Raw genomic sequence first — 27,667 nt, 5'->3', positions numbered from 1 at the left:
AACTCCTCTGCTATGAGGAAAGGCTGAGAGAATTGGGATTGTTGAGCCCGGAAAAGAGATTTCAGGGTGACCTAATTGTGGCCTTGCAATTTCTGATTGGAGGAGCCCCCAGGAAAGATGGAGAGAGACTGTTCACAAAGGAGTGACGGGCCAAGGGGGAATGGCTCCAGCCCGACAGAGAGCAGGCTTAGATTGGATATAATAAGAAATTTCACCCTGTGAGGGTGGCGAGGCTCGGGCACAGGTTGCCTAGAGAAGCTGAGAAGTGGCTGGAAGCGTTCGAGGATGGGGCTTGGAGCAAGCTGACCTGGGGTAGCGAAAAATGTCCCAGCACAAAATCAGCTTTAAAGCGCCTTCAAACCCGAACCATTCAGCGAGTCTACAATTCCTCGGCTCTTTAAACAGCTTTTTTTTTTTTTTCCTGAACGCAACACCCATTTCCTGTTGCGGGCGGCCGGGAGAGCTCCTGGAATCCCCATTGCCGGGGGGACCGCAGCGCATCCTTTTTGCGGGGACACCGCCGCGCATCCTTTGGGGGACACCGCCGCCTCTCCGCACCCGGGGGCGGCCCAGCGGCTGCCGAGGAGTCCCCGGGGATGCCCACGGGGCCACAACGCCACCGGGAGTGGCCACCGAGCGGCCGCACGTCATGAACGAGCGCCGGTGGCTGCGAGCGCCGGTGGCTGCGGGCACCGCTCCCGGTTGGGACCATGGGGCCGCCGCTCCGCCGCGTCCTGCTGCTCGGAGAGGGCAACTTCTCCTTCTCCGCGGCTCTCTGCGGGGCACAGGGCACGCAGCTGGTGGCCACTTGCTACGAGAGCGAGGAGGAGGCGGCCGAGCGCGGCGGAGCGGCGCGGAGCATCCGCCGGCTGCGGGATAACGGTGGGTGCGCACCGGGAGCGGGGATGGGGATGGAGCTGCTGCTGAGAGCTCTGCTGTCACCCTGCCGGCATCGCTGTCACCCTCCCGGCATCGCTGTCACCCTCCCGCATCGCTGTCACCCTCCTGTCACCCTCCTGTCACCCTCCTGTCACCCTCCTGTCACCCTCCTGGCATCCCTGCCCCGCTGCCACATCCCTTGGGAGACACCCCCAGGAGTCCCAAGGGAGGGACTGGAACGACCCCGCTGGCAGAATGAATCGCCTTCAAATCTGATCAGTTTGAAACAGCACTAAAAATACCCTTTTCAGGTGTTTCCCGGAGTTTTCTGCTGCCTTGAAAGTAAAGGGAACCCCACAGGGCTTCCCGGCGTTGCCAATGCTCGAGGCAGCTCTCACCTATTTAAAATTTTCCCCTCTGTGTGGGGATAGACCCAAAACCTTCAGGCTCCTGTGGGGGTTATCAGGACAGCTGCTGATGAATTAAAAACGCCCTGCAGGATTTGCATCCTCGCCTTTCTTTAAATTTTTCCTCCCCGATAGCCATCAGAGCCTTGTTTTGCCGTTGCAGGAGCCGAGGTTGTGTTTTCCGTGGACTGCACCAAGCTGAAGGAGCACTTTCTACCGGGAAAACGGGAATTTGATCGTATTTATTTCAACTTCCCTCACTGTGGGAGGAAGGCTGGGGTGGTGAAGAACAGGCAGCTCCTTGCCGGCTTTTTCCATAGGTGAGTAAACCCGAAATAATTCCGTGTTCATTACCTGCCGTGGCACATTTTTTCAGCTGCGTTCCAGGTGTTTTTGTTTTTTGTTTTGGTTTTTTTTTGTTGTTGTTTTTGGATTTTTGTTTTTGTTTTTTGTTTTTTTTTTTGTTTTGTTTTTGGTTTTTTTGTTTTTGTTTTTGTTTTTTTGCTGTGCTGACAGGATTTCCTGCTTGCCTCACTTCCCTTCCAGCTGTGCAGAAGTGTTGGCACAGGAGGGAGAAATCCACGTGGCGCTTTGCAATGGGCAGGGAGGGACTCCTGCGGACCAGCCCAGGAGGGAGTGGCACAACAGCTGGCAAATCGTGGCTGTGGCGGCAGCAGCTGGATTTATCCTAAGCCACGTTCATCCTTTTGAAGCAGGGACCATCGATGGGTACAAATGCACAGGGTACAGGTAAACCATCCCGTGGCAAAACTGAAATTCTGATGTTTGTGCTCTTAAAATGTCCCAGCACTAGAATATCCTTTTAGTATCTTGTTGGCTGGAGAGAAACTCCTTTTAATTTTCCTTTGAATTTTCCTTTTAATTTTCCTTTTAATTTTCCTTTGAATTTTCCTTTGAATTTTCCTTTGTATCTTCCTTTGAATTTTCCTTTGAATTTTCCTTGAAATTTTCCTTAAAATAGCTGCAGTTCTTGTTCATCTCCAAGGCAGAATCACCAAGATTAAAATGCAAGTTTCCTGCCAAAGCACCCTCTAAAAATAAGACCATCTGAGGATTTTAAAGGTCAAAAGCATCCGTTTCAGAATAAATATCAATCTCAGCCTAAAGGCAGGGGGACTGGGGGTTGATGCTGCCAGAGACTTCTGCCCTAATTGAGGCACATTAAATATCAGAAATTAGCAGTGACTTTGCTCTGGTTTTGTGCATTTTCAGGAGTCAGGATAAATCCTTCTGTGTGGAGGGTGCTTTGAACCACATTTTCACACGGAGCACAGCACCCCTGTGTTTCACACCCGTGAGCTGCCAGACTCAACTGGGAAGCCAAAAAGTTTCTTTTCAAGTGCCACAAGTCCTCGTGGATAAAATTAATAGGTGAGTTTTACAATTAGTTTCTCTTTGGCTGTAGCAGCTCTCCTGCTCTCAGTGGGAATGCCCAGCAGTGGGGTCAGATAAATGGATATAGTGATGGAAAATCCTTTTTTACCAGCAAATCATAGTTAATTCTTGATTTAACCTGCAGACAAACACCAGTGCCCTGAAAATGTGCAACACCTTTGGTGAAAGACTTGGCTTGGTCAGGTAGCTGCTGGCTTAAGAATGTTTTGGGTAAAATTATGGCCACAGGGAGGCAATCACAGATGGTGTCTGTAATTTGCACTTTTATTTGTCACAGGGGTTTCCTCGAAGTTAATTCAAGTCATCCAGTAAGGACAATAAAGGAGAAGCTCAGTGCAGGGCTCAGCCAAGCTTTTCCCCTGCAGAACATCAGCTCCTGCCTTCCTCTGCTCCACCGAGGGCACCCCGGGGCTGTTTGCCACTCCAACGTCTTCTGGGTCGCTCTGAGCCCAGGGGAGGCTCCAAGCACTGAGGAAATGTCTCAGGGACTGGCAGATGCACTTTTGTGTTCCCATTTTGGCCAGGACACAGATGAGAATGTACAGGAAGGATGCTCAATGCCAGAGCAGTTTTACCTTAGGCCTTCCCTCCTGCCTCATGCTCGGGCAATAATTCAAAAAAGAACTTTTTCCCCAGGGACTCTTCAGGTTCTTTCCGGGCCAGTTTTTAGGAAATGTCGGATCACTCCCCACTCCATGCCTGTCTTCCATGAGATGCTGGTTGTGCTTGCAGTTAGCAGGGGCACGGAGCACAGCTGTATCCAGATGTTGGTGGATAACATTAAAACCACCATGAATTCCCTTCACCAGGGCGCTTCTGGCGTCAAACCCAGCATCAGCCTGCAGGAAGCCACAAGTTTTGGAGCTGAGCTAAATGACTTTGCTGCTTTTGAATGGCAGCTTGGTGAAATTCAGCATTTCCTCTGTGCGGGGACAGACCCAGAGCCCTCAGGCTCCTGCGTGGGGGTTATCAGGACAGCTCCTGAGGGATTAAAAAGCCAGGAGCTGGTTGTTGTCTCAGCCTCGCTGAACCTGGACCTCCTGGCCATGCTGCTGTGTGGAATATCCGACTGGAGGATGCTCTGGACGTCGGACAGGCGCTTCCTCAGGCAGTTTCCTGAGGGAGAATTGAGGCTTTTCAAGAGTTTCTCCCTCTATCCACCTTCCTACGAGCATGATGTCAGCTTCTGGCTTCCTGACGGGGAGGAATTTGATGAAGTGGCTTTTCACACCCTTGCCAGGAGGGTGTCAGGTGAAATGGTCGTTTCCATCCAGCTAAGGGACAATTTCCAGCAGCCAGGGACAGGACGGAGGAGCCTGTGCTACAGGGTGACTTTCCAGGCCTGTGACAGAGCCTTGGGCTGCCGGGAGGCTGCAGAGATGCAGCTGCGCTTTCGGGAGGAAATCCAGCAGCACCTCGGTGTGACCCTGAGGTAGAACATCTGCTGTGGTTTGCAGGGGCTCCAGCAGCTCCTGTGCCCCTTTCTGACCTGGAAAATGTCACCTGCATGTGTCGGACCTAAGATTGTGTTGTTGCAGTGCCTGTCACAAGGACAGGGTGGACTTTGAGCACATATTTCAATGGGGGAGTTCCTGTTAATCCTGTTCCCTGTGTGTGCCATGAAATCTGGTTTTATAAAGTGGAGTCTCTCTTTCCTAGGGTCCTGTGAGAGTGGATTCATCTCTTTACTGATGAGGCTTTACCTCAGGCCCAGCCTGAGGCTGCTCCCTCTCCTCCTGTCCCTGTTCCTGGGAGCAGAGCCCGGCTCTGGCTGTGAAGAGCCACAAGGTCCCCCCTTGACCCCCTTTTCCTCCAGGCTGAGCCCCTTTCCAGCTCCCTCAGCTGTCCTGGGGCTCCAGCTCCTTCCCAGCTCCATTCCCTTCCCTGGACACGCTCTGTGCTGTGCTGTCCCCATCTCCTGATCACAGCGGGTACCAAATAAACAACATTTTCAGTCGGTGCGTTCCCCATTCCCTCACTTCCCTGCCCAACGCCGGGCAGGCAGGGGCAGGGCGGGGATGGACCCTGGCTCGGACCTGGGAGAGGGGCTGGGTGAGTGATGGAGCCGCGTGTGCGGGGCAGGGACCGGGGCTGATGGACCCGGGTGGGTGATGGACCCGGGTGGGTGATGGACTCGGGTGGGTGAATGATGGACCCGGGAGGGTGATGGACTCGGGTGGGTGATGGAGCCGGGTGGGTGGGTGATGGACTCGGGTGGGTGAGTGATGGACACAGACGAGTGGTGGCCCCGGGTGTGCGGGGTAGCGCTCTCCCTGTCGCAGTTCCTATCGCTGTCCCTGTCCCTCTGTCGGTCCCGGTCCCTGTCCCTGTCTGTCTCTCGTTCCTGGTCCCTCTGTCGGTCCCTGTTCCCTGTCCCGGTCCCTCTCTCGGTCCCGGTCCCTCTCTCGGTCCCTCTGTCGCTCCCGGTCCCTCTCTGGGTCCCGGTCCTTCTGTCGGTCCCTGTCCCCGTCCCGGTCCCTCTCTCGTTCCCGGTCCCTCTCTCGTTCCCGGTCCCTCTGTCGCTCCCGGTCCCTCTGTTGGTCCCTGTTTCCTGTCCCGGTCCCTCTCTCGGTCTGTCTGTCTCTCCCGGTCCCTCTGTCGTTCCCGGTCCCTCTGTCGCTCCCGGTCCCTCTCTCGGTCCCTCTCTCGCTCCCGGTCCCTCTCTCGCTCCCTGTTTCCTGTCCCGTTCCCTCTCTTGCTCCCGGTCCCTCTCTCGCTCCCGGTCCCTGTGTCGCTCCCGGTCCCTCTGTCGGTCCCTCTGTCGTTCCCGGTCCCTCTCTCGGTCCCTCTGTCGCTCCCGGTCCCTCTGTCGCTCCCGCCGCCGCCGCAGGGAGCGCGCTGCCCACACCCGTGATGGCGGCGGCGGCTTCGCGCGCGCTGCCGCAGCTGCTCGGGCCGGGCCGCGGCGGGCGGCGGGCGCTGCCTGCCCGTACCCGGCATGGCGGCCAAGGCGGCCCGGCAGCGGCCGCGGGCGGGCGGCGGGGACGGAGCGGGGCGGCGAACCGAGCCCGCGGGCAGCGAGGAGCCGCGGAACGAGTGCGTGCCGCGGGGACGGAGCGGGGCTGCCGGGGCTGCCGGGGCTACCGGGGATGCTGCGGCTGCTGGGGCTACCGGGGCTACCGGGGATGCTGAGGCCACTAGGGCTGCTGAGGCTGCCGGGGCTACCGGGGATGCTGCGGCTGCTGGGGCTACCGGAGCTACCGGGGATGCTGAGGCCATCAGGGCTGCTGAGGCTACCGGGGATGCTGAGGCCACCAGGGATGCTGAGGCTACCGGGGCCACCGGGGATGCTGAGGCTGCCAGGGCTACCGGGGATGCTGCGGCTGCTGGGGCTACCGGGGCTACCGGGGATGCTGAGGCCACCAGGGCTGCCGGGGATGCTGAGGCTGCTGAAGCCACCGGGGCTGCCAGGGCCACCGGGGCCACCGGGGCTCCCGGTGCCGGGGTTCCCCCGCGCTGTGGGGCCGGTGCCGGAACATCCCCCGTGGGGCTGATGGTGCTTCCCCGTGAGGGGACCGGCATTTCCCCTGCCCTTTGCTCACTGTCACCTTGTGAGCTTTGATCTCCTTGCCGAGTCTCCCTGCTGCATATTTGTAATTTTTAATTTTTCTCCCCCTCACCCCTCACCCCTTTTGGGTTAGATCATCCGGGAGCAAAGCCGGGCACGTCTGGGCCCCTGAAGGATCCACAGCTTTCAAGTGTCTCATCTCGGCCAGGTTCTGTGCAGCTCTGCTGAGCAACATCTCGGATTGTGATGAGACCTTTAACTACTGGGAGCCGGTGAGTCCCTTCCTGCCCTTGGCATTGCCAGTTTGTACCTGGCCTCTGCAAATACCCGTTTATTTAGGACCTTGTGCTCTCTGTTTCAGTTTCCACTTGGCTTGTGCAAAGGCAGATTTATTTAGAACCTTGTGGTGATCCCTCTGTTTCAATGAGAAATATTTTGCTCTGGGATTCAGAGGTGGGGAGTGGAAAACTCTCTGCTTTGTGTGCTGCAGGTTAATTTATTTATTTGCTCTCTGTTGTAGACACACTACCTCATTTATGGGAAGGGGTTTCAGACATGGGAGTACTCTCCAGCCTATGCCATCCGCTCCTATGCTTACCTGTGGCTCCATGCCTTGCCAGCCTGGTTCCATGCCAGGGTTCTGCAAACCAACAAGGTAAATTTTGTGTGTGGAAGCTGCTTTTGAGAGGAAGAAATGTACATTTAGTGTGTGGGAAACAGCTGTCCTGTTTGGTGTTGAAATTGAGTTCATGTTTATAAAACACTTTTTTGTTTGTTTGTTGAAAAACTTTGACCTCCCTGTAAGGATTTCCAAGAGTTTGTGGGTTCCCCCTGATGCTTTACAAGCCCATTTTTGTGTCCTGTGCCTCATTCAGATTCTGTCTGTGTCTAACAGGTTCTCATCTTCTATTTCCTGCGATGCTTCCTGGCCTTCCTGAGCTGCATTTGTGAACTCTACTTCTACAAGTGAGTGTCAGAGCATCTGCAGGGGATGTGTGGGAGCAGTGTGAGTGCCATGGACAGTTCCTGCCACTGGAAACAGGCTCTGAGGCTCGTGTGTAGATGAGAAAATACACTTCTTGTGATAACTCACCGAGATGTTGGTCAAAACGCCACAATTAGGACAAAATTGCACTCCCAGATCTCCCACCCACACCTCTACTCCAGCTTTTTGTTGACTCCACTCGTTTTCTCACTGCTGGCAGCAAACAGGGTGGGAGTGTTGCAGGCTGAGGAGAGTCTGGTGCTGTGTTTGCTTATCTCAGTGACTGTGATGGAACACACTGATTGCTGCTGTCTGTAATCTCTCTGCCAGTGCTGTTTACAGCCACAAAAATCAGTAGCCCTAACATGCAATTATCTTGTCTAAATGGGATTTTTATTTTTACCTGCTGCCTCTTGATTCCTGATTTTCCAGCCACCACCCTGCATGAGTTTTTTGTTTGTCAGTACTCTGGCTTTTCTGCATGATGGGGTTTTGTGAGGGGTGAGGATCACAGAGGGGTGGATGTGGGCAGCAGTGCAGCCACTGAGATTTGCACAAGCACAGCTGGGAGAAGCCAGGCCCCATCCAGAGTTTTGCACTGGTGTTAACTCAGGGTCTGAAATCCCAGGCAGAGGCAGCAGCTGAGTGTTGGGAATCCCCCAGCTCAGAGCTGCTCCATGAGTTGTTTGTGGCTGTGCATGCCTTGGTGCTGCTGATTCTTGTCCCTGAGGCTATTTTGTGGTACCTGTTTCTCTGCTGCTTCCCCAGGGCTGTGTGCAAGAAGTTTGGGCTGCACGTGAGCAGGCTGATGTTGGCCTTCCTGGTGCTCAGCACGGGGATGTTCTGTGCTTCTGCAGGTGAGTTGGCTTGGCACTGGCACTAACAAACACAGAGAGAAGAAAATCCCATCTCCAGGGTGCTCTTTGTTGTATTCTCATGACAGAATAAGCGTTGATTCAAATTTTGTTGTCTGTGTTACAATTTCCAGGCCTGTTTCTGTTGCTGCCTCCTGTTTTTAATAATGCTGTGCCTTTTAAACAGGCTCTTGGCCTGCTTTTCCTTGGCTTTTTTTTGTTCTAGGGAAGGAGGCTGAGGCTTTGGCACGTTGCCTTTGTGTGCTGGCTGTACCTGTTTTCCCAGCCACTGTAAGACTTGTGTAAAGCACTCGCTGCAGGTGTTGGGTGAGGTGTGGGGAAGCTGTGCTGACCTTTCATCCCCTTGTGTTGCAGCTTTCCTGCCCAGCAGTTTCTGCATGTACACCACGGTGGTGGCCATGACGGGCTGGTACATGGACAGGACCTCGGTGGCAGTGCTGGGGGTGGCTGCTGGAGCCCTGCTGGGGTGGCCCTTCAGCGCAGCTCTGGGGTAAGGAGCAGTTCCTGCCCTTTGGCAGCTGCTTTTCACCTGGCTGGGCAGAGCCAGCGGGCACTGAGCTGCCAGCTTAGCCCAGGATCATTGCTACAGGCTTCTGGCTTTTGAACAACTTAGGCTGGGCAGATTTCCTGGCATTAATAGCAGTAAAACCTGAGCTGATTGATGGATCTGGAATAGAAGCAGAGGCCAGTGAAGTAGTGGTTCTGTCTCTTGCTTTGAAGGGGCAGCAGAGCCTGCAGTGGGGCTCTCAGGGCCTCCAGCTGACAGCTGGTCTCTCTTTCAGCCTTCCTATTGCCTTTGACTTGTTGATCCTGAAGAAGAGGTGGAAAAGTTTCCTGAACTGGTGTGTGGTGTCCTTGATCCTGTTTTTGGTGAGTGCCTGCAACAACACAAAGAGAGAATGGATGGCAATAGAAGGCATGAGTTCCTTTAGGAAGATCAGCTGGAGCTGCTGGCACTTTAACTAAAATCTGCTTTCTTCCAGGTGCCCTTGGTGGTGGTGGACAGCTATTACTACGGGAAGCTGGTGGTGGCACCTCTCAACATTGTTTTGTACAATGTCTTCACTCCCCACGGCCCTGATCTCTATGGTGAGTTGGGGATAACCAGCCAGGGAGGCAGCCCGAGCTTTTCTGGCTACTCTGGCCCCTGACTGGCAGTGCTTTTCCTGCCGTGCCTAAAGCAAAAGCAGCCTGCCAGCTCCAGGGGCTGCAGCTGCTGCTTCTGGACACGGGATGTCTCTGTCGAGCTGGCAGTGAGCTCCGGGCTCCTCCACGCTGGGAGTTGGGCTGCTTTTGTTCCCTTTCCACGCCTGTGAAACTGCCAGGAGGTGTCTCGCTGTCTGTGCACAAGTCACTGTGTGTGTTTGTCAGCTTGAATCTTGTTCCTGGCTGCTGCTCCTCACCGAGCTTTGGGAAAGTGAGGAACGGTGCAAAATCCACACTTCGTTCTGTGCTGGAAATGAATTTCTAGCAGGGCTTCAGGAGGGCTGGCAGAGAGCAGAGGATGCCTGCACCACCTCTGTGCTCTGTCTGAGGCCAGAGGACAGTTCCAGGAGGGCTCAGCAGTGGTGAGCAGCAGCAAGGCTTCCTCTGGCAGCTGGCATTGCTGCTTGGGTGTTTTGGGGCTGTTTTGGGTGGTGCTGAGTGGTGATTTGTCACTTGTGCCGTGCCACAGCAGGACAGCAGCTGCTCTGCCACAGCTCTTGGCCTCTGCAGGAAGGCTCTGAAGTGTGGGGCTGGGAGTTTTGTCTAAGTAAACTCCAGGCTCTGTCTCTGATAGGTTTTGGCAGGGCCTTGTGCCTGACCTTTTCCACACTGGTGCATGAGTTGTTTCCAGAAGCCTCCAGGGACCAATCTGTCCTGAAGAGTTTTATTCACAGTGACATTCATACAACATCCTCGGGCTAGTAAAAGAGCCTGCCTGGAATTGCTCTTTAATGCAGTGTGGCCAGGACAACGCTGTGTGTTTAGAGAGCTTCAAAACACTGGGGAGAAATAACATTGCCAGGGGAGATGAAAGGCTGGCCAATCCCTCTTGGCTTTGGAAACTGGGATTTCCCAACGTTCACATGATGGGGGCAGAGTCCCCAGCCCAGATCATCTCCAGTGTAAGCACTGAAGTATTTTTGAGACAAGGTTCAATTAATTTTTTTTTCCTTCTGTCTTTAGCAATATGCTCCCTCTACATAAATATTGTCTGTGCAATTAATATTTCCCTGGAGTGATGAGGTTTCTACAGCCAAGGGAAAATAGCTGCCAAGAGTATATCCCTGGTTCTGAGGCTTTGGGGTGTTTTTGTGTACTTTATATTCTAAGAAGTCATAGTTTGTGACCAAAGTTTTGTCCCACTTTGGGAGGCTTTATTCAGCTTGGGTGGAACGTGCTGGAGCTGTTGATGTGACACCTTTCTCTGTGGAGCCCTGCTTCTTGAACAGAGTGAAAATAGAGGGAATGCAGCGAGCAGACTGTTCACTGGAGCAGCACTGACTCAGAATGAGGGCTGTGACTCATGACCAAATTATTGCAGCTTAGTTACTGCTTGCCAGCTGCAGTTCCTGCACTCAGGCTTCAGCCCAGGGTGGGGCTCCTTGTCTTGAGCCTCTTTTACAGCTGCCCTGCTCTGGCCTGAGCTGCCCTCACCATTCCTGTGCTCAAGGTGCAGCGTGGCAAAGTTTGATTCACTCCTGAGTCTGAGTTCTGGAATTGCTCCCGGGGCCATTCCCACACCTCAGAGTTCAAAGCATTTTCTCCTTGGGGGTCTGACAGTGCTTCCAGCTGGTTTTCCCCATGGAACCCCCATGCCAGGAGCTGCCTGGGTGTTCCTTTCCCACTGCTTTCGCCACTCTGTCTCTGTATCCCACAGCTGCCCAGCTCTGGGATGTGGATCCTTGCAGGATTCTCCATCTCCTGCTCTGCAAGCCTCCTCCCATTACCCTGAGCACGGAGAGTTCTCAGTGTCCCCCCCTGCTTCAAAGATGATGTTCTGGGCCAGGATTTTGTTCCTTTTTGAGGCTGCAGTTCTGTCTCAGTTCACCTTGAGCCATGAGAATAACAGGAATAAAAACCCTTTTGCCCTGGGAGGCTTTGAGCCTGAGTGCCTCTGAATGGCTGCGTCACCAGTGAGCCAGCCTGGTGCTCTTTGCCTGCTGTGCACTGTTCTCTTCTCTTTTTTCCCCATTTTTATTCTTTTTTAGCCTCTCACAGAGAAGAAAATCCCTCATTGGAGAAGGAGGGGAGGCTCCAGTGCTTGGTTTTTTTTGGGCAATTCAGTCACACTGCAAAAAAATGTGAGCGAGCAGGCTTGCTTTTTTTTTTTTCTTTTCTTTTTTTTTTTTGTGCAAGCTGTGCTTCAGAGCAGCTGATCTGTTTATTAGCAGCGTTATCTGGGCTGTATTTGGATTGTGGAGGAGTTGTGTTTCACAAAGTGCCCTTCACTCCTGACTCCCAGGCTGCCAAATCTGAAACCAGAGCAGAGAGGTGAATTCAGGGTGAATTCCCTTTCCTTTCCATCACAGCCAGAAAGTTGACAGGATGGTCCCTGGATTCATCCTTCAAAGATGAAAACTTATTTATATAATCGCTGTTTGCTTTCAGTGCTAATAACTCAGGGTTTCCTCTATACACCCAAGCTGCTTGGCCAAGCAGTGACCCCAGTGCCATGTTAGTGCCCTTCCAAGTGCAGCTTCTCCCTTTTTTTGAGCTGCAGGAGCTGCAGAGCTTTCGGGTGGTTTTCCTTGCTGCTATTCAGTTGTCTGATTAATTTCAACACGGACCCAATGTAAGTGGCTCTGATTGCAGGAAATTGCTGTGGCATGTGACACATGTCACAACAGTGCAGTGATTAAAGCCCCCGCGTGTCATTTACTGGCTGATTGAGCTAATCACACTGAGAGAGTGGGAAATGTGTGGAGAGGAACTGGCATTCCTCATTGTGAAGGGCTTTAAGCATCCTGAATTAAGAGTCTAAATAAATGACAGTTGGACTGGAGTTTCTTTCAGTTTACATCCTCCAGAGCTTGCAGCCAGTTCCCAAGTGTGGAGGCAGAGCTGCCTGGCTCCTGTTTGTGTCAGAACAGGCTGAATTTGGGACATTTAAATAGTGCTGAGTATAAGGAGGGACCAAAACCAGCATTTTGTGGCAGTCTTTGTTGGGGTGAAGTGAGAATACAAACTCCTTTCCTTCTTAATTGTTTTTGGTTCATTTTCTGTTCCTGCCAGCCCAGAATGAACACCCTCACTCCAGAACTACACGACATTGTGTGGTTTTGTGTTACTTCTCTGCAGTTAGAAAGAAAGAATTAATTTGAGGGTCACATTTCCCAGTTTTACCAGTTTCCACCTCTGCTTTCTTGCTGTCCTGAATGCAAGGGTGAGCTCTGTGTCACAGAGTCCTGCTGGCTGTTGGAGTGCTCTGGGATCCAGGCAGCAAATGTAATACTGACTATTTTTTCATCCCCAGTGAAAAAATAAGGAGAAAAATAATTTCTGAGCAGGAAGACAATGAAGTTTCTTGGGCAGGTGTGGGTGTGAGATACTCTGGTGGGTTGTGCCAGGCAAAGAAGGACCAAAGCTGCTGTGCCATCCATTCGTGCTTGTGTTTCAAACCCTTTTTTTCCTTTTTTCTCACCCTTTAGGTACAGAACCCTGGTACTTCTATTTCATCAATGGCTTTCTGAATTTCAATGTGGTTTTTGTGCTGGCCCTGCTCGTGCTGCCTCTGACCTGTCTGATGGAGTGTCTGCTGCAGAAATTCCGTGGTGAGTGCAGGGCAGCTGGCAGAGTCTGCCTGCCAAAGAGCAGCTTTTCTTTCCTGGAAGTGAAACTGGGAGCACTGAAAGCCTTTGGAGCACCAGGAAAGTTCCTGGAGCTCATTAGGATTCAGGATTGTTCCTTGCCTCCACCTCAAGAGGAAAAATGTGTTAAAAAAAGCAAGCCTGACAAGGTGTGTGGTTCCTAAGCTTTATTCTGACATTTAATGCACTGGAAGTGGCCCAGTCAGTAATCCTAAAGGGGGAAAAGCTGTAGCTGCTGTTGTTCCCACCTTCTCTGCAGCTGGAAATGGGTAGAGACCTTTTGGGATTGAAGCTGGACTGTTCTGGGCACTGTGGATATTTCAGCTGCCAGGACTGAGCCCTGCCAGGCTCTCCATGCTCTGGGAAGTGTCCCTGTGGATGTGGATATACTGAGAGTTAAAATTTAAAAAAACACAAACAAACAAAAATAAAAGAGGAACCAGAATATTCCCTACTTCACACTGGGCTTTTTCTTGAATAAAATGACATCAGTTTGAACACATGACACTTGCAAGTGACTCCAGAGGGGAAGTGTAAATTCTTCTCTGCTGTTTTCCCAAGGAAAATTCATCAGGGCTCAGCAGCAGCCTCCAGATTCACCAGTCCAGTCAGTGCTTTGCTCTCTCTCTTTTTTTAACTGACTCCAGCGAACAGTAACACAATCCTCGACGAAAATCTATGTTAAGGGGTGTTTGCTTGTATCTGTTCCTTGGCTGTGAGTGACAAACTCTCAGAAAGCAGTAAAAGCTCAGTAGGAGCTGCTGTAAATGCAAGATTTCCTGCTGTTCACTTGGTGTTCTTGTGCTTAACAGCAGGAGCGACTCTGCCAAGTGCTTTGTTCTTATTGTCTGGGAAATGCCGTTGGCTTAATTGCTTAACTCTGCTGTTGGGAGTAGCAAGGGGGTAGGAAAGGGACTGAAAATTGTCAGGCAGTGTAGAGCCCTCCTCCGTGTGACCGAAATTCAGGGTAATTGTTGTTGTTTATGAATCGGTTCTTTCCTCTGTTAAGCAGAAGGTGCCCGAGAGACCTCTCCTGGTGTTATTTTTGTAACGAGGCAGTGAAGGTTGGGCAAACTTCAGGCTCTAAAGAACCCTTTGGGAGGGGAAGGGGAACTCCTGAGGAGACCCTTTCTGATCTTTGTGTCTACAATGCCCTGCAGGGAACCCAGCACTCCTGTCTGCCTCTTCAGACCTGGCACTTCCTGATGCCTTTTGTGTCTTGGTGGATCCACTAACACTTATTTTCTGTTTTTGCTCTTCTAAGGCCGTTGGAATTGTCAGTATTGTAAGGATCTGCAAAAACATCCTCTGAGGAAAATGCCCTGCTGGCTGTTTGGGTGTGTTACCTGGGTTTTAGCAACAGGGGTGCTCAGAGCAGGGCGTGTTTGGGGCTCCAGAGTGGGCTTTGGGTGTGAGAGGGGATTGTGCAAGAGAAAGAATTCTTGCATTACTCCTTTGCTGAGGTTTTGTTTCTTCCAGTTCAGAATCTGGGCCGTCCCTACTGGCTGACCCTGGCTCCCATGTACATCTGGATCCTGATTTTCTTCAGCCAGCCCCACAAAGAAGAGAGATTTCTCTTCCCCATCTACCCCCTCATCTGTCTCTCTGCTGCTGTGGCTCTCTCTGCTCTTCAGGTAAATTCTAGTGGTTTTTAATAAATAGCTGAGACTATTTCCCAGCCATGATTTCATCATGAGTTTGAGTTGTTCTCCAGTCCCAAGTGGCAATTCCTGGAGTTGTGATGCTGTAGTGCCAACACCACCCAAAATCCAAGAGATTCCCTGAGGGTTCAGGAAGCTGCTGATGGAATTGTGCCTCCTTGGCTGCTCAGCTTTAGGGGCAGGAATGTGGCTGTGTAGCAAATGCATTTTGATGTGTTTCAGAAGGAATCCCTCACTGGGTTGAAAAAAAAGGCAAAGGGATCTCATTTAAATGTTGGGAATTTCATCGAACATTTGGAAGAGCCAAAAACTGGATGTTTGGTAAACATCACTTGAAACACTTCACGGAGCAAAGCACTAATACAGGCTGATATAAACCTTCCCAAAGCTCAGAATTATTCATCTCCTGCTGTTAAAAAGGCTCAGGAATGCAGCCAGGAGCCTGTTCCAGCTGTTTGGCCTCATCCTGCTGTTGCTGCTCTGTCCTGCTGTGCAGCACTGCTGGAATTCCTGCTCACCCTCCATCCCTCATCCTTGCTTTGCTCAGTTGCTGTTCTCTCCCTGGATTTCCATTCACTCCCAGATGAGTTCCAGTCCTTGCCTTCCAGCTTGGAATGTCACCAATTTTCTGGCTCTGGTTGAGAATTCCTCTGTGCTCTCAGAACATCACAGAGCAATGTTAATTTATTTTGATTGTAAATATGGCTTTAGGAAAGTTTTGTGTACATTTTTTGCATATTTTGCCACTGTTTGATGACGTTTTGCCCAGTTTTGGAGCATCCAGCTGAGAATCTGGAACTGATTGCCCACCAGCAGGACAAGCATGTCACTGTCCCCCTCCAAACTAAGTGGATGTTATGAGAAAAATGCAAACAGGACAAGAGAAACAGAAACCAGCTGAGAGTAGGGAGTGAATAACCACTCCTGCAGCACAGGAGGGAGGGACCAAGCCGAGGACTGGATCTATTTCCTCCTGGCTATTCCCAGAAAGGCTTTTTTATTGAAAAAAAACCCCAAACCTAAACGACTTTTATCAGTTTTTTCTTTTATCAATTTTTCTTTTATCAAATTTTTCTTTTATCAAATTTTTCTTTTATCATTTTTTCTTTTTATCAATTATTCTTTTTATCAATTTTTTCTTTTTATCAGTTTCAGAGTGACTTGTGTTTTAAGCTGGATGCAGAATGTGCTCTGTGGTGTTTTACCCACTTCAAAGCTGTGGTTTGTGCAGGCAGGGTAAACAACCAGAGGTCACTCTGGAAATCTGGGTCATGGAGCTTGTGTTAGGCAGGAATTCAGTCCAGCATGAAAAATCAGGTGAGTCTGTGCAGGGAATTTCTGCAGCTCTCTGAAAGGGACCCCTGGTTCACCTGGGAGCAACCAAACTGGAGCCCCTGAGAGAGCACTTTAGGTCCAGAGGCTTTCCTAAGGAAAAGAGCTGAAATACCCCAAATTATCACTTCAGTATGACTAAACCCTCTGAGTTTCTGTGTATTTTGGTGGCTCTGAATTTAAAAAACCCGAAGATCTGGTGGGGGATGCACTGTTGTAAGGACTTTATGAAAAATTAGGATTTTGCTGAATGGCTGGAGCCCTCGGGAGAGCAATTTACATAGAGACCTTCCTATGGAAAAGAGCTGAAATACCCCAAATTATCACTTAAATATGCTGAAATACCCCAAATTATCACTTAAATACGACTAAACCCTCTGAGTCTCTGTGTATTTTGATACACAGAAGTATTTTGTGTATTTGGCTCCGAGTTTAAAAAACTCAAAGATCTGGTGGGGGATGCACTGTTGGAAGAGCTTTATGAAAAATGAGAATTTCGCTGAACGGATCAGAGTTGGAATAACTTCATATTGTCTCTTTTTTTTTTAATCTCTTCCCTGAGAAATGTTACCACTTCATCTTCCAGCGCTACCGCCTGGAGCACTACACAGTGTCCTCCAACTGGCTGGCCCTGGGGACTGTCTTCCTCTTTGGCCTTTTGTCACTGTCACGCTCTGTTGCCTTATTCAAAGGTTGGTATTTCAGCTTTGCCCTCTGCTCTCCTGGCTCTTGGGCTCAGGGCCTGCAAAAATTCTGCTGTACAAATCAGGAACCTCGAGAAGTTTGGGTGTTGTTGCTGCAGGAGAAGGAATAAGTTCTGATGGTCACCAGGAATTAATTATACATTTATTCATATATCTGTATGAATGAATTGCATCGCTTAAATATCTTCACCTTCCACCAGTAAACTCCACTGATCTAAAACCTGACTGGTATTAAAGCAGGTATTTCAGCTTTCAAATAGATAATCCCACTTGGAAAAGTATTTTCCTGTGTAAAACTTGAATTAGGTGCATGAGTCCTTGATGGAGATGGGTTGGACATTCCTGGAATCAGAGCCTTCCCACCTCATCAATATTTTTGGGGGGTTTTGGTGGCCATTGACAGCCCGGACAGGGAAATGTGAATAAAATTGTTAGGGACACCAAGGGTAGGAGGGGAAGCTTTGAATCCAGCCACTTCTTAGCATTGTTCATTTATTCAGTGAGTTACCAGTTAAACATTTATACACGAACCAATTTTTGTAGGCTTTCCTACAAACCTTAATGATGCTGTTGTGCCTCCCACAGGCTACCACGGGCCCCTGGACCTGTACCCGGAATTCCACAGGATTGCCACTGACCCCAGCATCCACACGGTGCCAGAGGGGAGGCCAGTCCACGTCTGTGTGGGCAAGGAGTGGCACAGGTTCCCCAGCAGCTTCCTCCTGCCAGACAAGTGAGTGCCCCCGTGCCAGAGGTGCAATTAGGCGAGATGGATAACGAGGGGCACAATAATGAGGGGCAGAATAACGGGGAGCCCTCAGGAGCTCGGATCTCTGGTGTCACCAGCAGTGTCATAAGCAGTGTTAAAGTGTCCAAATAAAGGATGCTGAAGGTTTTTCATCAGCACACTTGGTTGCTATTGGACATGAAATGAGTACACAGAAGCTTGGTAAGTGTAAAAGAGAAAAAGAGCTAATTCTGGTTTTGATTTTGCAATAGAGTATTGTAAATGCAGGTGAACCCAATGGGCAGAAGTGAGGATGTCTGACTCAATTCAGAAGGCTGAATGATTTCTTTATTATAACTATGCTAAAACACATTAATATACTATATAAAAGGAGGATACTAAAACTACATACTACTTTCTCTCACTCTAACACAACTGGTGACCCTCTCTGAGAGCCCAGCCCCAGGTGGGTTGGATTGGCCACCAGGCTCAAACAATCCTCACCAGAATCCAACCAAGCATCACCCCAGGGAAACAATTCTCCAAACACATTCCACATGGGAAAAACAAGGAGCAGAAATAGAAATTGTTTTCTCTTCCATTTCTCTCTGTGCACCTCTATGAAAAATCCTGAGAGGGAGAGAAATGTGCTTGCCACAATAGAGTTCCAAACGTGGCAGTGGATTGGAGGATGGAATTACCACCTCTCCAACCACACTGGTCAAACCAACAGTCCATCAATTCTCTCCTCCCACAAAGAAGAATGCAAAACAATCATTATTGACATGAACAGTGTGTGAGAACTCCAGAAATATGTAAACATCAGGAGGCATAGAAAACTTCTAAGAGAACCCTAACATTTTCAAAAGAACTATAACACAAAACTTAACACTTTTAAAAACCAGGGTAACACACACTGGCCACAAGTTCCTGGGAATGTCTGGGAATGATGTGCTTGGTCTGGTTTTGGTGCTCTCCCCACAGAGTGTTTTCCCTGCTCTCTGCAGCTGGCAGCTCCAGTTCATCCTGTCGGAATTCCGGGGCCAGCTGCCCAAACCCTTTGCCAAGGGGCCCATGGCCACAAGGAGCATCCCCACGGACATGAACGACCAGAACAAGGAGGAGCCCTCTCGATATGTGAGGATTTATTCTGCTTTCTTTCCCTTACCTCGCCGGATAATTTCAATTCATGCAGTGCCTCAGAGTGGATCTCCCCATTTCTGTTTCCTGGGAGTTCCAAAGCAAAATTGGTCCCTCTGCAGCACTTGGAAATCTCCCCATTCTTGTGAGTGGCTTCTGTTTGCCTTTCATCTGCCAGTTTGAAGACATAATGGTAATAAAAGAAGCAGCAGAAGTAAGAGCTCCTAATTATTGCAGGTTTGGGTTTAGTGTAGTGTGTTAATGTGATCACAGGAATGAGTAATTTGAAGTCCCCCACAGAAAATATTTGTCACTGAGCGGGAATTGAAATTTTCCTCTTTTATTTCCTTTTAAATATATAACTATTCATCACATTTTCAACTGAGGAGGAGGAACTTAATTTGGAACTTCATTGCATTAGTGGGAATCAGCTTAGATAATGTATATTGGTATTACTGATTTATTTCCTGGTTGAACTAAACAAAACCAGTGCACAGATAGGAATGCCTTAGAATTATTGCTAGCTAGCATGTTTAAAATTACTAACAGGTTCAATCTTGGCAGTCTTCTGGGTTAAAACTCTTTATTTTGAGACTCATTATGCAGTTACTGGAAATGGGAAGGAGGCGTGTTCCCACCTGAGAGGAGCTGTCTGCTGCAGTGCATTTAATTTATGAAATCTTGAACTGAGGCTTATTTTTAGCACAGACAGCTGGCTGCTACAGCCTGTGACTAATAGAGCAAAACACACTTTTGTTTCATGCTTGCTCCTTAATGTCACCCTACAACTTTGTTATTTCTCATGCAAGCTCAAGGGCCTCGCTCTTCAGAAATTAAACAGGGGCTTAAAACTCTTACTTTTGACCTGCTAATTACACCAAGAGATCGAGATCTTTCCCCAGATTTAGTGAGTAGAAGCATATTCAGATTTTTTAAAAAGTAGAAGAATAATTTAGCAAGGACTAGACAGGACTGTGAGAGGGGATAAATCTAAATATTTACACGAGGCTGTTGGTCATTTAAAAGGGAGAAAACAAATGGTGCAGGAGGATTACCTGAGCCATGGATAAAACCAGTTATTGGCTGTAGATCTCACCGTTTCAGGTGTAAGTGTCTATTACTGCTCTGCTTGGAAATGGAAGAGGGAACCTCAGTGTTCCTGTTGCTATGAGACTCTGGGGAAAGAGTGATTTGGTCTTGTTTTGCAATCTCTCTTTCCTTGAGCACATTGAGCTGCACTTACCTTGCACTTACCTGGCTGGGGAGGTGCATTTGTCTCTGAAAGTGCTGAGAAAGAGATAAGGAATATTATTTCTTACCAAGAACATCCAAACAGGAGCAGCAGATCAGGCCTGAAAGCTGTTAACAGCAGCTGCCTTCAGAGGAAGGGGTTTTTAAGCACTTTCTCTTCACTTCTGACACCCTCCAGACCCCATGGCAGCAGCAGATGTGCCCTTAGCTCCAGCTCTGGGCTGTTCCCACTCCTGTCAGTCAGGATGGGATCCAATTTAGCTCTCCTCCACTTGGCAGAGCTGTGGTATCAAATAAAGAAAGAGTGGGAGGAGGAAAAGGAAAGAGGAACAGAAGAGGAGAGGATGTAATTTAGAAATCCCTCGCAGCTTTGCTCACTAAGACTCATTCCTCTCTTTCATTTCAAGGTCTGTGCATCACCCAAGTCTTGTGTAAATCCCAAAATCAATGCAGAGGTGCTGTGTTGGTCCTCAGAGCAGGAGGAATATCATCTTTGGCTTCACTAAGTATGAAGATATTAGGGAAACATGGCTTGCACCTGGAATTTGGAGTCCCAGCCCTTTTAGGGCAGCATTTAGGATGAGACAAGTGAGGTCCTTAAGGCAGCAACTTGTCTTTCTCTGAATGATTCTACATCACTTCCAGAAAAACTTGGTTAGTGGTTTGGGAGTCCTTCTGCTAATGAGCCAGAGCCTCTCCCAGGGCCTGGAATGTTCCTCTCCCACAGAGCAAAAAGTGGATTCAGCATCCTCAGCTGCGTTTCCTGTGGTGTAATTTCATTTGCCACTCAGTTGTGATGCCACAGAGCCATCTGCTATCCACCTAATTAAATTGTTTTCAGGCTAAATTGTTACATTAAACCCCAAAGGTGCTTCAGAAAAGGGATCTCAAGCGTGGCCGAGGAAGTTGGCAGTAAAATTTTGTGGGAGAGTGAGCTGGAATCCCACAAGGAAGAGTTTGAGGGAGTAAGGCAGGATAAGACATAGGAGTCCCAGCAGGAAGGAGGAGGTTTCATAATGTGCTCTCCTGCTGGATTCCCCCACAAAGGTTCTTCTTGAAAACCTTCAAATTATGTTACCTGTGTCCTGCACGAGGCATTTCACCTGCTGCTGGGAATGCAGCCCTGCTTTGGCTGCTGGGACCAAACCCCAGGAAATGAAGGCCAGCACTGTCTGTCTTCCCACAGATTGACATCTCCAAATGCCACTACCTGGTGGACCTGGACACAGCAACGGAGAGCCCGAGGGAGCCAAGGTACTCCTCCAACAAAGAAGAGTGGCTGACCATTGCCTACAAGCCATTCCTTGATGCTTCCAGGTAGGATTTGCACTTTGGAGAGGGAAGGATGGGGCCTGGCTGGCTGGCTGGGATTTCTGTTTGCAAAAGTGGCCAGGGAGGAGAGACCTGTGAGCAAATCCAGCTTGAAATCCAATTCCCAGCAAAGTGGAGCCTTTGTCAAACTCCTGCTTGCAAAATTTATGACCTAAGTTGCTGGAGAGGGTGAAACTCCATGAGGAGGGTGGCGAGAAGGAGTATTTTTATAAAGAAATAAAGAATTTCTTTATAAAGCTTCCCGATGAAGCAATGTTTTTTTGGGGTTGCTTTCCAAAGAAATGAGGTGGATGTCACCTCCTCCCAGGAGACTTCTCACTCTGTTTTGTCCCAGCCAAATTCAACACAGGTATAAATCACAGAGGGCATGAGCTCTGAAGAATTTTATGAAAGCTGGCAGAGAGAGGAGGCAGTCAGCAGGGCCACACCTTCATTAGGCACCAGAAAATCCATGGAAGAGATCCCTGCTGGAGTTTGTTCTGCAGAGGTTGTGCTGCTCACTGCACACCTTGCTGGAGTGTGAGGTAGAGATTGGGATTTGCTCTCCTCCAGGCTGTCAGGGAGTGGGATCAGGGTTGCCAAACTGGGAACGTTGTTCCTACATCCCTGCAAATACAGGAACCCTCCTCAGCTGTGCAAGGATCTGATTTAGCCCTTCAGAGCTCTGCTCATGAAGGTGTCACCCCAGGACAGAGCCTGGAAAAAACTCTGCACGAAACAAACCCAGAGTTCAGTGCCCTCCTGAGGAGGTGGCCAATGAATTTTCTTAATGAGGCATCAAAGGCACTCCTTGTGCAGAGGATTTGCCCTTAAATGTGCATTTCTGCTTCACAGCCACATTGGTGTGTTCTTACAGCTGCTTTATCTTGCTTGCTTTATCTTTTGAGGTTTCAGGTTTGCAGCTCAGTGGTTGCAGAGCAAGGGGTAAAAAAAAAAAACAAACCCAAACCCATCAAGCACCTCCCCAGCTCAGCCCAAAGTGCAGCTCTTGTGTGAAAATAAATGAAATAAAAGCAATCAGTGACCCCAGCAGCTCGGTTCAGTCCTGCTGCACTGGAGGCTTTTGGGGCTCGCTGCGAGTCTCCCATTGACGTCAGCAAGTGCAAATGTAAATCTCAGCTGGCTCTGATAAATGGTGCTGCTAATTGAATTAGAGAGCACTCCAAGCCACCAGCTAATTATGCTCCTCAGGAAGCTGCTTTGCCAAGGTCCATTTAATTCTATATTGGCTGAGCGCTCCGAATCTGGCACAGAAAAGGGGAAATATATCACAGCTCCCCTCTGAGGGGCACATATTTTCCAGCTCTTTAGGGCTGAGCTGTCTGCTTGCTCCAAACACTTGGGTTTTCCATTAAAAAAAAATAAATTTGCAGTGCAAAATTAATGATTGGGTCACCTTGTTAGAGCATAGCATTACCCTGCTTTGATAAGAGGCTGTCTTGTTCCCTTTAATGGTGTTTTCCTCCAGTTGTTTTCCATACTTTTGTTTTTAAAGTAGCTGAATTACTTCTGAAATGTGTGTGTTGGTAGAGAATATAACCTCCAGAGGAAGTTCAAACACTAAATGGTTTTCAGAGAGCTTTGATCATGAGCTTCCTGTGGCTAGAAGGTACTGGGACCCACCCAGGTGACACTAGGACCTGCTCAGGTGGCACTGGGACCTGCTCAGGTGGCACTGGGACCCATCCCTGTGGCACTGGGACCTGCCCAGGTGGCACTGGGACCCATCCCTGTGGCACTGGGACCTGCCCAGGTGGCACTGGGACCTGCCCAGGTGGCACTGGGACCTGCCCCTGTGACTGGTACCTGCCCACATGGCACTGGGACCTGCTCAGGTGGCACTGGGACCCATCTCTGTGGCACTGGGACCTGTCCAGGTGGCACTGGGACCTGCTCAGGTGGCTCTGGGGTCTGTCCCTGTGGCACTGGGACCTCCTGAAGTGGCACTGGGGTCTGTCCCTGTGGCACTGGGACCTGCTCAGGTGGCTCTGGGACCCATCCCTGTGGCACTGGGATGTCACCAGGTGGCTCTGGGACCTGCCCAAGTGGCACTGGGACCTCCTCAGGTGGCACTGGGACCTGCCCCTGTGACTGGGACCCGCCCAGGTGGCACTGGGACCTCCTCAGGTGGCTCTGGGGTCTGTCCCTGTGGCACTGGGACCTGCTCAAGTGGCTCTGTGGCAGAGTTCACCTTCCTCCTCCATTCCCTGCTCTCCTGCCTCTCTCTGAGCTCTGCCCTCACCAAACTCAGGTTTCAAAATGCACTTTTAGGAGGGATCTCTCACCACTGCAGGTGTCCAAGTGCTGCCATTCCATCTCACTCCGGGAATTTGGGAAGGGGGGACTGGAACATCTTCACTTGGGGTTTCCTTCCATCCTCTGGCACTGCTGGAGCAGTTTTTGAGTTGCTTCTCCTGAAATTCAGGTTTAGCTGAAGGATCGCTGTGGTTCCAGCTCGGGTGACTGGGATCTGCTCTGTGCTGCAGCAGTGCCTCCTTCAGAGCCCAAAACCCCTGGAAAAGCAGCCCCTGCTCAGCCAGCTTGGAGCAGCCATGGCCTGATCCTGCTGCCAGGAGCTGAGTGCTGATTCAGGCTCCACACACTCCGTCTCTGGGGGACAAATTTAGCAGCAAATGCAAATAGAACATTAAATATATTCCCTGTCATCTGTCACCCAGCCCCTTCCGTGTGCCATCTGCTGTCTGAGGTGGCTGAGCTGACACACAGAGGTGACAGGAGGTGAAGGTTCCTCTCTGGAGCTGGGAGGGGACCCTGAGGGTGCAGGAGCTGCCAGCTGAGCCCAGCCAGGCTGTGCAGGAGTCCCTGGGGAGATGCAGCTCCAGTGGCAGTTCCTGCCTTTGTTTTTCAGCTGCGTTTTTGAAAGATCTCCAGTGCAAGCAAACAAAACACAATTCGTCTTTCTGCTGAAAAAAAAATCACTAGAATTGGATGTCCAGAAATACAATTCACCTTTCTGCTGAAAATTGGATGTCCAGAAACACAATTTGCCTTTCTGCTGAAAAAAAATGCTTGAATTGGATGTCCAGAGCAGCAGAGGTGGGGGCTGAAGTGACCAGCAAGAGTGTGCCATCCCTGAGCACTCATAATCCAAATCTGAGAGCTGCTGCTGCTGCTTTTCCAGGCTTTCTGTCGCTGGGGTGACACTTGTGGCTGGCAAGGGTTGATATTTTCCCATCCAGGTGATCTTAAAGACATAAAAAGAGAAGCTGAGGAAGCAAAACTCTGCCTCAACCCCGATTTCAATGCGTTGCTCAGATTTTTGAAGCTTCACAAAGCTCAGCTGGTGCTGAAGGACGTTTTATTTGTCCACTTCACATTGAAACCCGGAGTGTACCATTACTGAAAGAATACATTCATTCAGAATTCTCTCAGCCAGCACAGCTCCAGCAATTAGCAACCCAATCAAAGGTGCTAATTTCACCCAGACATCATTAAGCCCTCCGTGCTCCACTGGTCCAGTTTTTGAAAGGCTGTGAAATGCCAGCTCCCAGCAGTGCCAGGGCACTGGGAGTGTGGGTTTTAGAGCTGCCCAGCCCTCTGTAATTCAATATTTCCACAGAAGATCGGCTCAAAAGCCACACTTCAAAATGCCAGTGCCCCTCGAGGCTGCTTTTTGATTCTCAGAGAAGCGTGGGGGAAAAGGCAGCCAGAAAGATGGGATGGAAAAGAGGAGATCCAGGAGGGAAACGCAGCCCTTCACCTTCACAGTGCCCCGAAGGACAGGGCTGTGTGACCCCCAAGGCCCCCTGGTTGCTGGGATCTGGGATTTCATTTCTTTTAATAGTTACAGTTCCATTTAATTTCCTTCAGTCATTTCAATAATTCACAATTATTCTCAATAATTACCTCCCTGACGCTGTTGAGGCAGGATGGATGAAAGAACTCAGATTCAGAAGGCTTGAGAGTAAATTTATTTTATTCCATAAAATAAAATTATTTTATTTTATTATTTATTATATTATTATTTTATTCCATAAAATAAAATTATTTTATCCCAAATACATCTCTCTTTTATAGAGAGCATTGTCCAGACTGATTCAATTGGTCCCAGAGTAAAAACATCTCACTCCATTGGTGTGCAGTGAATGATGCTCAGTGGAAGAACTTATCTATAAACAATGTGAACAAGAGAGATAAAAAATTATTTACATTCCTTCCCAACTGTTTCCCAGGCTCCTGAAGGGCGATTTGCTTTTCCTCTCTGCTTTTCCAGGTCCTCGAGGCTGCTGAGGGCGTTCTACATCCCGCTGCTGTCGGAGCAGCACACACACTACGCCAACTACACCATCCTGAAATCCCGCAGGAGGCAAGCCAGGAGGAAAATGGGGGGCTAGGGACACCCCTGGGCCAAAAAAACCCACCCAAAACATCTGCTGGCACTCTTGGACAGCCCCCCCAGCCACGTGCAGCTCCCTGTGTGAAGGATGGAGCAGGAGGATTCCCCCAGGAGCTCTGGCAGCTTCTGCTCCTCTGCCTGAAGCCATTGGGACATCAGCAGCTGCCCATGGATGGGTTATCCCCGCTGCTCCCTGTGTCCCTCTTACACCAGAGAAGAGAAAAAAAAAAGGAAATAAAAACACCAGGTTCTGCTCCAGGCTGCAAATCTGGGAAAATCCAGCTCAAATTCTCTCTGTCTCTCCCCCACCCACCCCTCCGCTGTCCTCAGCTGCTGTCTTTCACCCAGGGATTATTTTTTTTTTTCAGGTAACAAAGCTTAGGAATTATCCTTTTCCAAAGGGAAAAGGAGGAAAAACACCTGACTGACAATGAACTGGGATGCACTGAACCTCAAGGAATGAAACATCGTGCACCACAGAGGAGCAGCCAAAACTGCTCGGTCCAGGAGACATTTCCAGGGATAAACCTGTGCTTTTGGGAAGAAAAAACCAAACTGGGACAATTATGTGTTTAATGGGATCAGTGTTCGTGTTATCTGTGAAGCCAAGTGTTTGTTTGCTATTTATAATGATTTTTTTCATGATCCTTTGAATTCTAGACTTCGGGATCTTAAAAATTCTGGAATCATCCAGGGAGGAGAAGGATTAATCCTTTTTTTTTTTTTGCAGTTCTGTTTCCCAGAATAGGCAGGATGTGTTACGTGGGTCCAGCATGCCTCAGAGCAGTGCTGCGCTTGTTAAATTTCCATTTTTAAACATGCAGCATCACCAGCTGGATGGAGGGGGCTGTTCTCACTCACATCCCTGGAATTCTGGGATGGGATGGAGCAGAGGGGGATGTTTGGGATCCAGAAAAGCTCTGGGGATCCATCTGTTGGTTCAGGTGGTGGGTGCAGAGCTCAGAGGGTGGGAAGGCTGTGATCCAACCTGATCCTGCTGGGACAGAGCAGGAGGAGCTGGATGAGCAGCAAGGCTGTGCTGAATCATAGCACCAACCTCAGAAACAGGTTCTGAGTCCCATTAAGGGTTTTTTAATGTTTGTGCTACAACCAGTGCCCTGCCTGGAGCCTGGATGGTCACACCATGGAGAATGCCATTGTACCCCCTCCCTGGGGCAGCAATTGGAAGCTGGGGCTCTAAATCCAGATTTAGGCTGTGTCTAAGTCGTGCCACCCTTGAGGAAATTCCAATCTCACCTTCCCAAGGGCAGCTGTGGAGCTCTGAGGTGTCCATGGGTGGGCAGAGCTGCACCAGGGTTCTGTGTCTGTGTTCATCATCCCCCCTGCCAGCTCTGCCCCCTCTAAAGTTCACACCCGGCTCTCTGCTGCTAAATCCAAACCAGAACTCGTGCCCTGCTTGTTGCCTCTGCCCTTGCTAACCCCTGACCTGCAGCTGCAGCTGCAGCAGGGATTGCAGCAGGGATTGCAGCAGCTCTGGTGCTGCAATCTGCTGGGACTGTCCTGTCCCAGCCCTCAGCTCGTGTTTGGTGTGAGCACAGTGCAGTAAACACCCCTTGGAAACCACGCTGGCTGCTCCACCTTTCTTTCCACTCGGATTCCTCTTCTGGAGTGGTGGTTGGGAGCTGATAACTCGGCAATAATTAGGAGCTATCAACGTTTTCCAGGGGAATACAGCAGGAGTTTGTTCCTGGGAGTAAACAGGGGCAGTGCTTGGAAACCCAGGGCTGAGAAGGGGGTCATTGAGAAGGATTAGGGGCAATCCTTACTCACTTTTTGGGAGCAGTAATTTATGAGAGAAATGGGTGGTCTGACTTGCCCACTTTGTGAAAATCAGGAGAACAAGGCAGAACAAACCACAGCACCTTTTTATTTTCCTTTTTTCCATCCTCACTGTGCTGCAACCCCGTGAATTCTGCTGGGGTGGTGAGTGTTAAACATGCCAGATCAAACAAGCTGCAAACACCTTTTCACAGGAAGGGTGACGCTTCTCTGTGTCCCACCCAGCTGCTCTGGGCTCCTGTGGTTGTCTCACAGTCCTTGTGGCGTTGATGTAACCCTTGTCCAGCCTGGAGGGAGCAGAGAGGAATTCTGTGTTGAAATGAGCTGGCTGGAAAGGCTCTGAGCGAGGAGCAGGGTGGGGATCCATGTGTTGGTTCCTGAAATTCTCCCTGAAATTCTCCAGCCCCAGAACAGCCTGTCCAGGTGCTGCCAGCCCAGCCCTGTTCTCTCCCTTGCACAAAGTCCGGGCTGGTTTGACCTTTCCTGTTTTTCATCCTCCC

At 49.9% G+C, this 27,667-nt stretch overlaps 1 protein-coding gene and 1 long non-coding RNA gene across 5 annotated transcripts; one reads left to right on the top strand and one right to left on the bottom strand.

The window, feature by feature from the left end:
- Positions 1-252: 252 nt before the first annotated feature.
- Positions 253-26,952, top strand: LOC100232104 (ALG9 alpha-1,2-mannosyltransferase). 4 transcript variants are annotated; one of them, XM_072918115.1, is made up of 18 exons: positions 329-882; positions 1,450-1,606; positions 1,833-2,036; positions 2,520-2,678; positions 6,344-6,482; positions 6,731-6,865; positions 7,106-7,176; positions 7,964-8,052; positions 8,425-8,560; positions 8,853-8,940; positions 9,054-9,159; positions 12,705-12,827; positions 14,343-14,497; positions 16,419-16,548; positions 17,146-17,293; positions 18,295-18,424; positions 20,865-20,995; positions 25,245-26,952. In XM_072918115.1, the coding sequence occupies exons 1-18, from the start codon at positions 711-713 to the stop codon at positions 25,363-25,365; spliced, it is 2,394 nt and encodes a 797-aa protein (XP_072774216.1). In that variant the 5' UTR covers positions 329-710; the 3' UTR covers positions 25,366-26,952. The 4 variants fall into 4 exon arrangements, with proteins under 4 accessions (XP_030146637.4, XP_072774216.1, XP_072774217.1 ...); XM_072918116.1 differs by having other exon boundaries at positions 332-882; positions 16,443-16,548; XM_030290773.4 differs by lacking the exons at positions 329-882; positions 1,450-1,606; positions 1,833-2,036; positions 2,520-2,678 and adding an exon at positions 5,579-5,738.
- Positions 13,016-20,061, bottom strand: LOC121471073 (uncharacterized). The gene is made up of 3 exons (XR_005982465.2): positions 19,747-20,061; positions 18,456-18,598; positions 13,016-13,235 (listed from the first exon to the last, which is right to left on the bottom strand). It is a non-coding gene; the product is annotated as an uncharacterized lncRNA (long non-coding RNA).
- Positions 26,953-27,667: the final 715 nt, after the last annotated feature.

Source organism: Taeniopygia guttata, chromosome 24 (assembly GCF_048771995.1).
Source record: "Taeniopygia guttata chromosome 24, bTaeGut7.mat, whole genome shotgun sequence".
NCBI lineage: Eukaryota > Metazoa > Chordata > Aves > Passeriformes > Estrildidae > Taeniopygia > Taeniopygia guttata.
This window is presented reverse-complemented; position numbering and strand designations above follow the sequence as displayed.

What these genes read in the sequence shown, in the direction of transcription:
- LOC100232104 (XM_072918115.1), top strand. Translation starts at nt 711, where the DNA reads ATGGGGCCGCCGCTCCGCCGCGTCCTGCTGCTCGGAGAGGGCAACTTC. An exon ending in TACAAATGCACAGGGTACAG is followed by an intron (nt 2,037 to 2,519) that starts GTAAACCATCCC and finishes GTGCATTTTCAG; the next exon opens with GAGTCAGGATAAATCCTTCT. An exon ending in GGGTTCTGCAAACCAACAAG is followed by an intron (nt 6,866 to 7,105) that starts GTAAATTTTGTG and finishes TGTGTCTAACAG; the next exon opens with GTTCTCATCTTCTATTTCCT.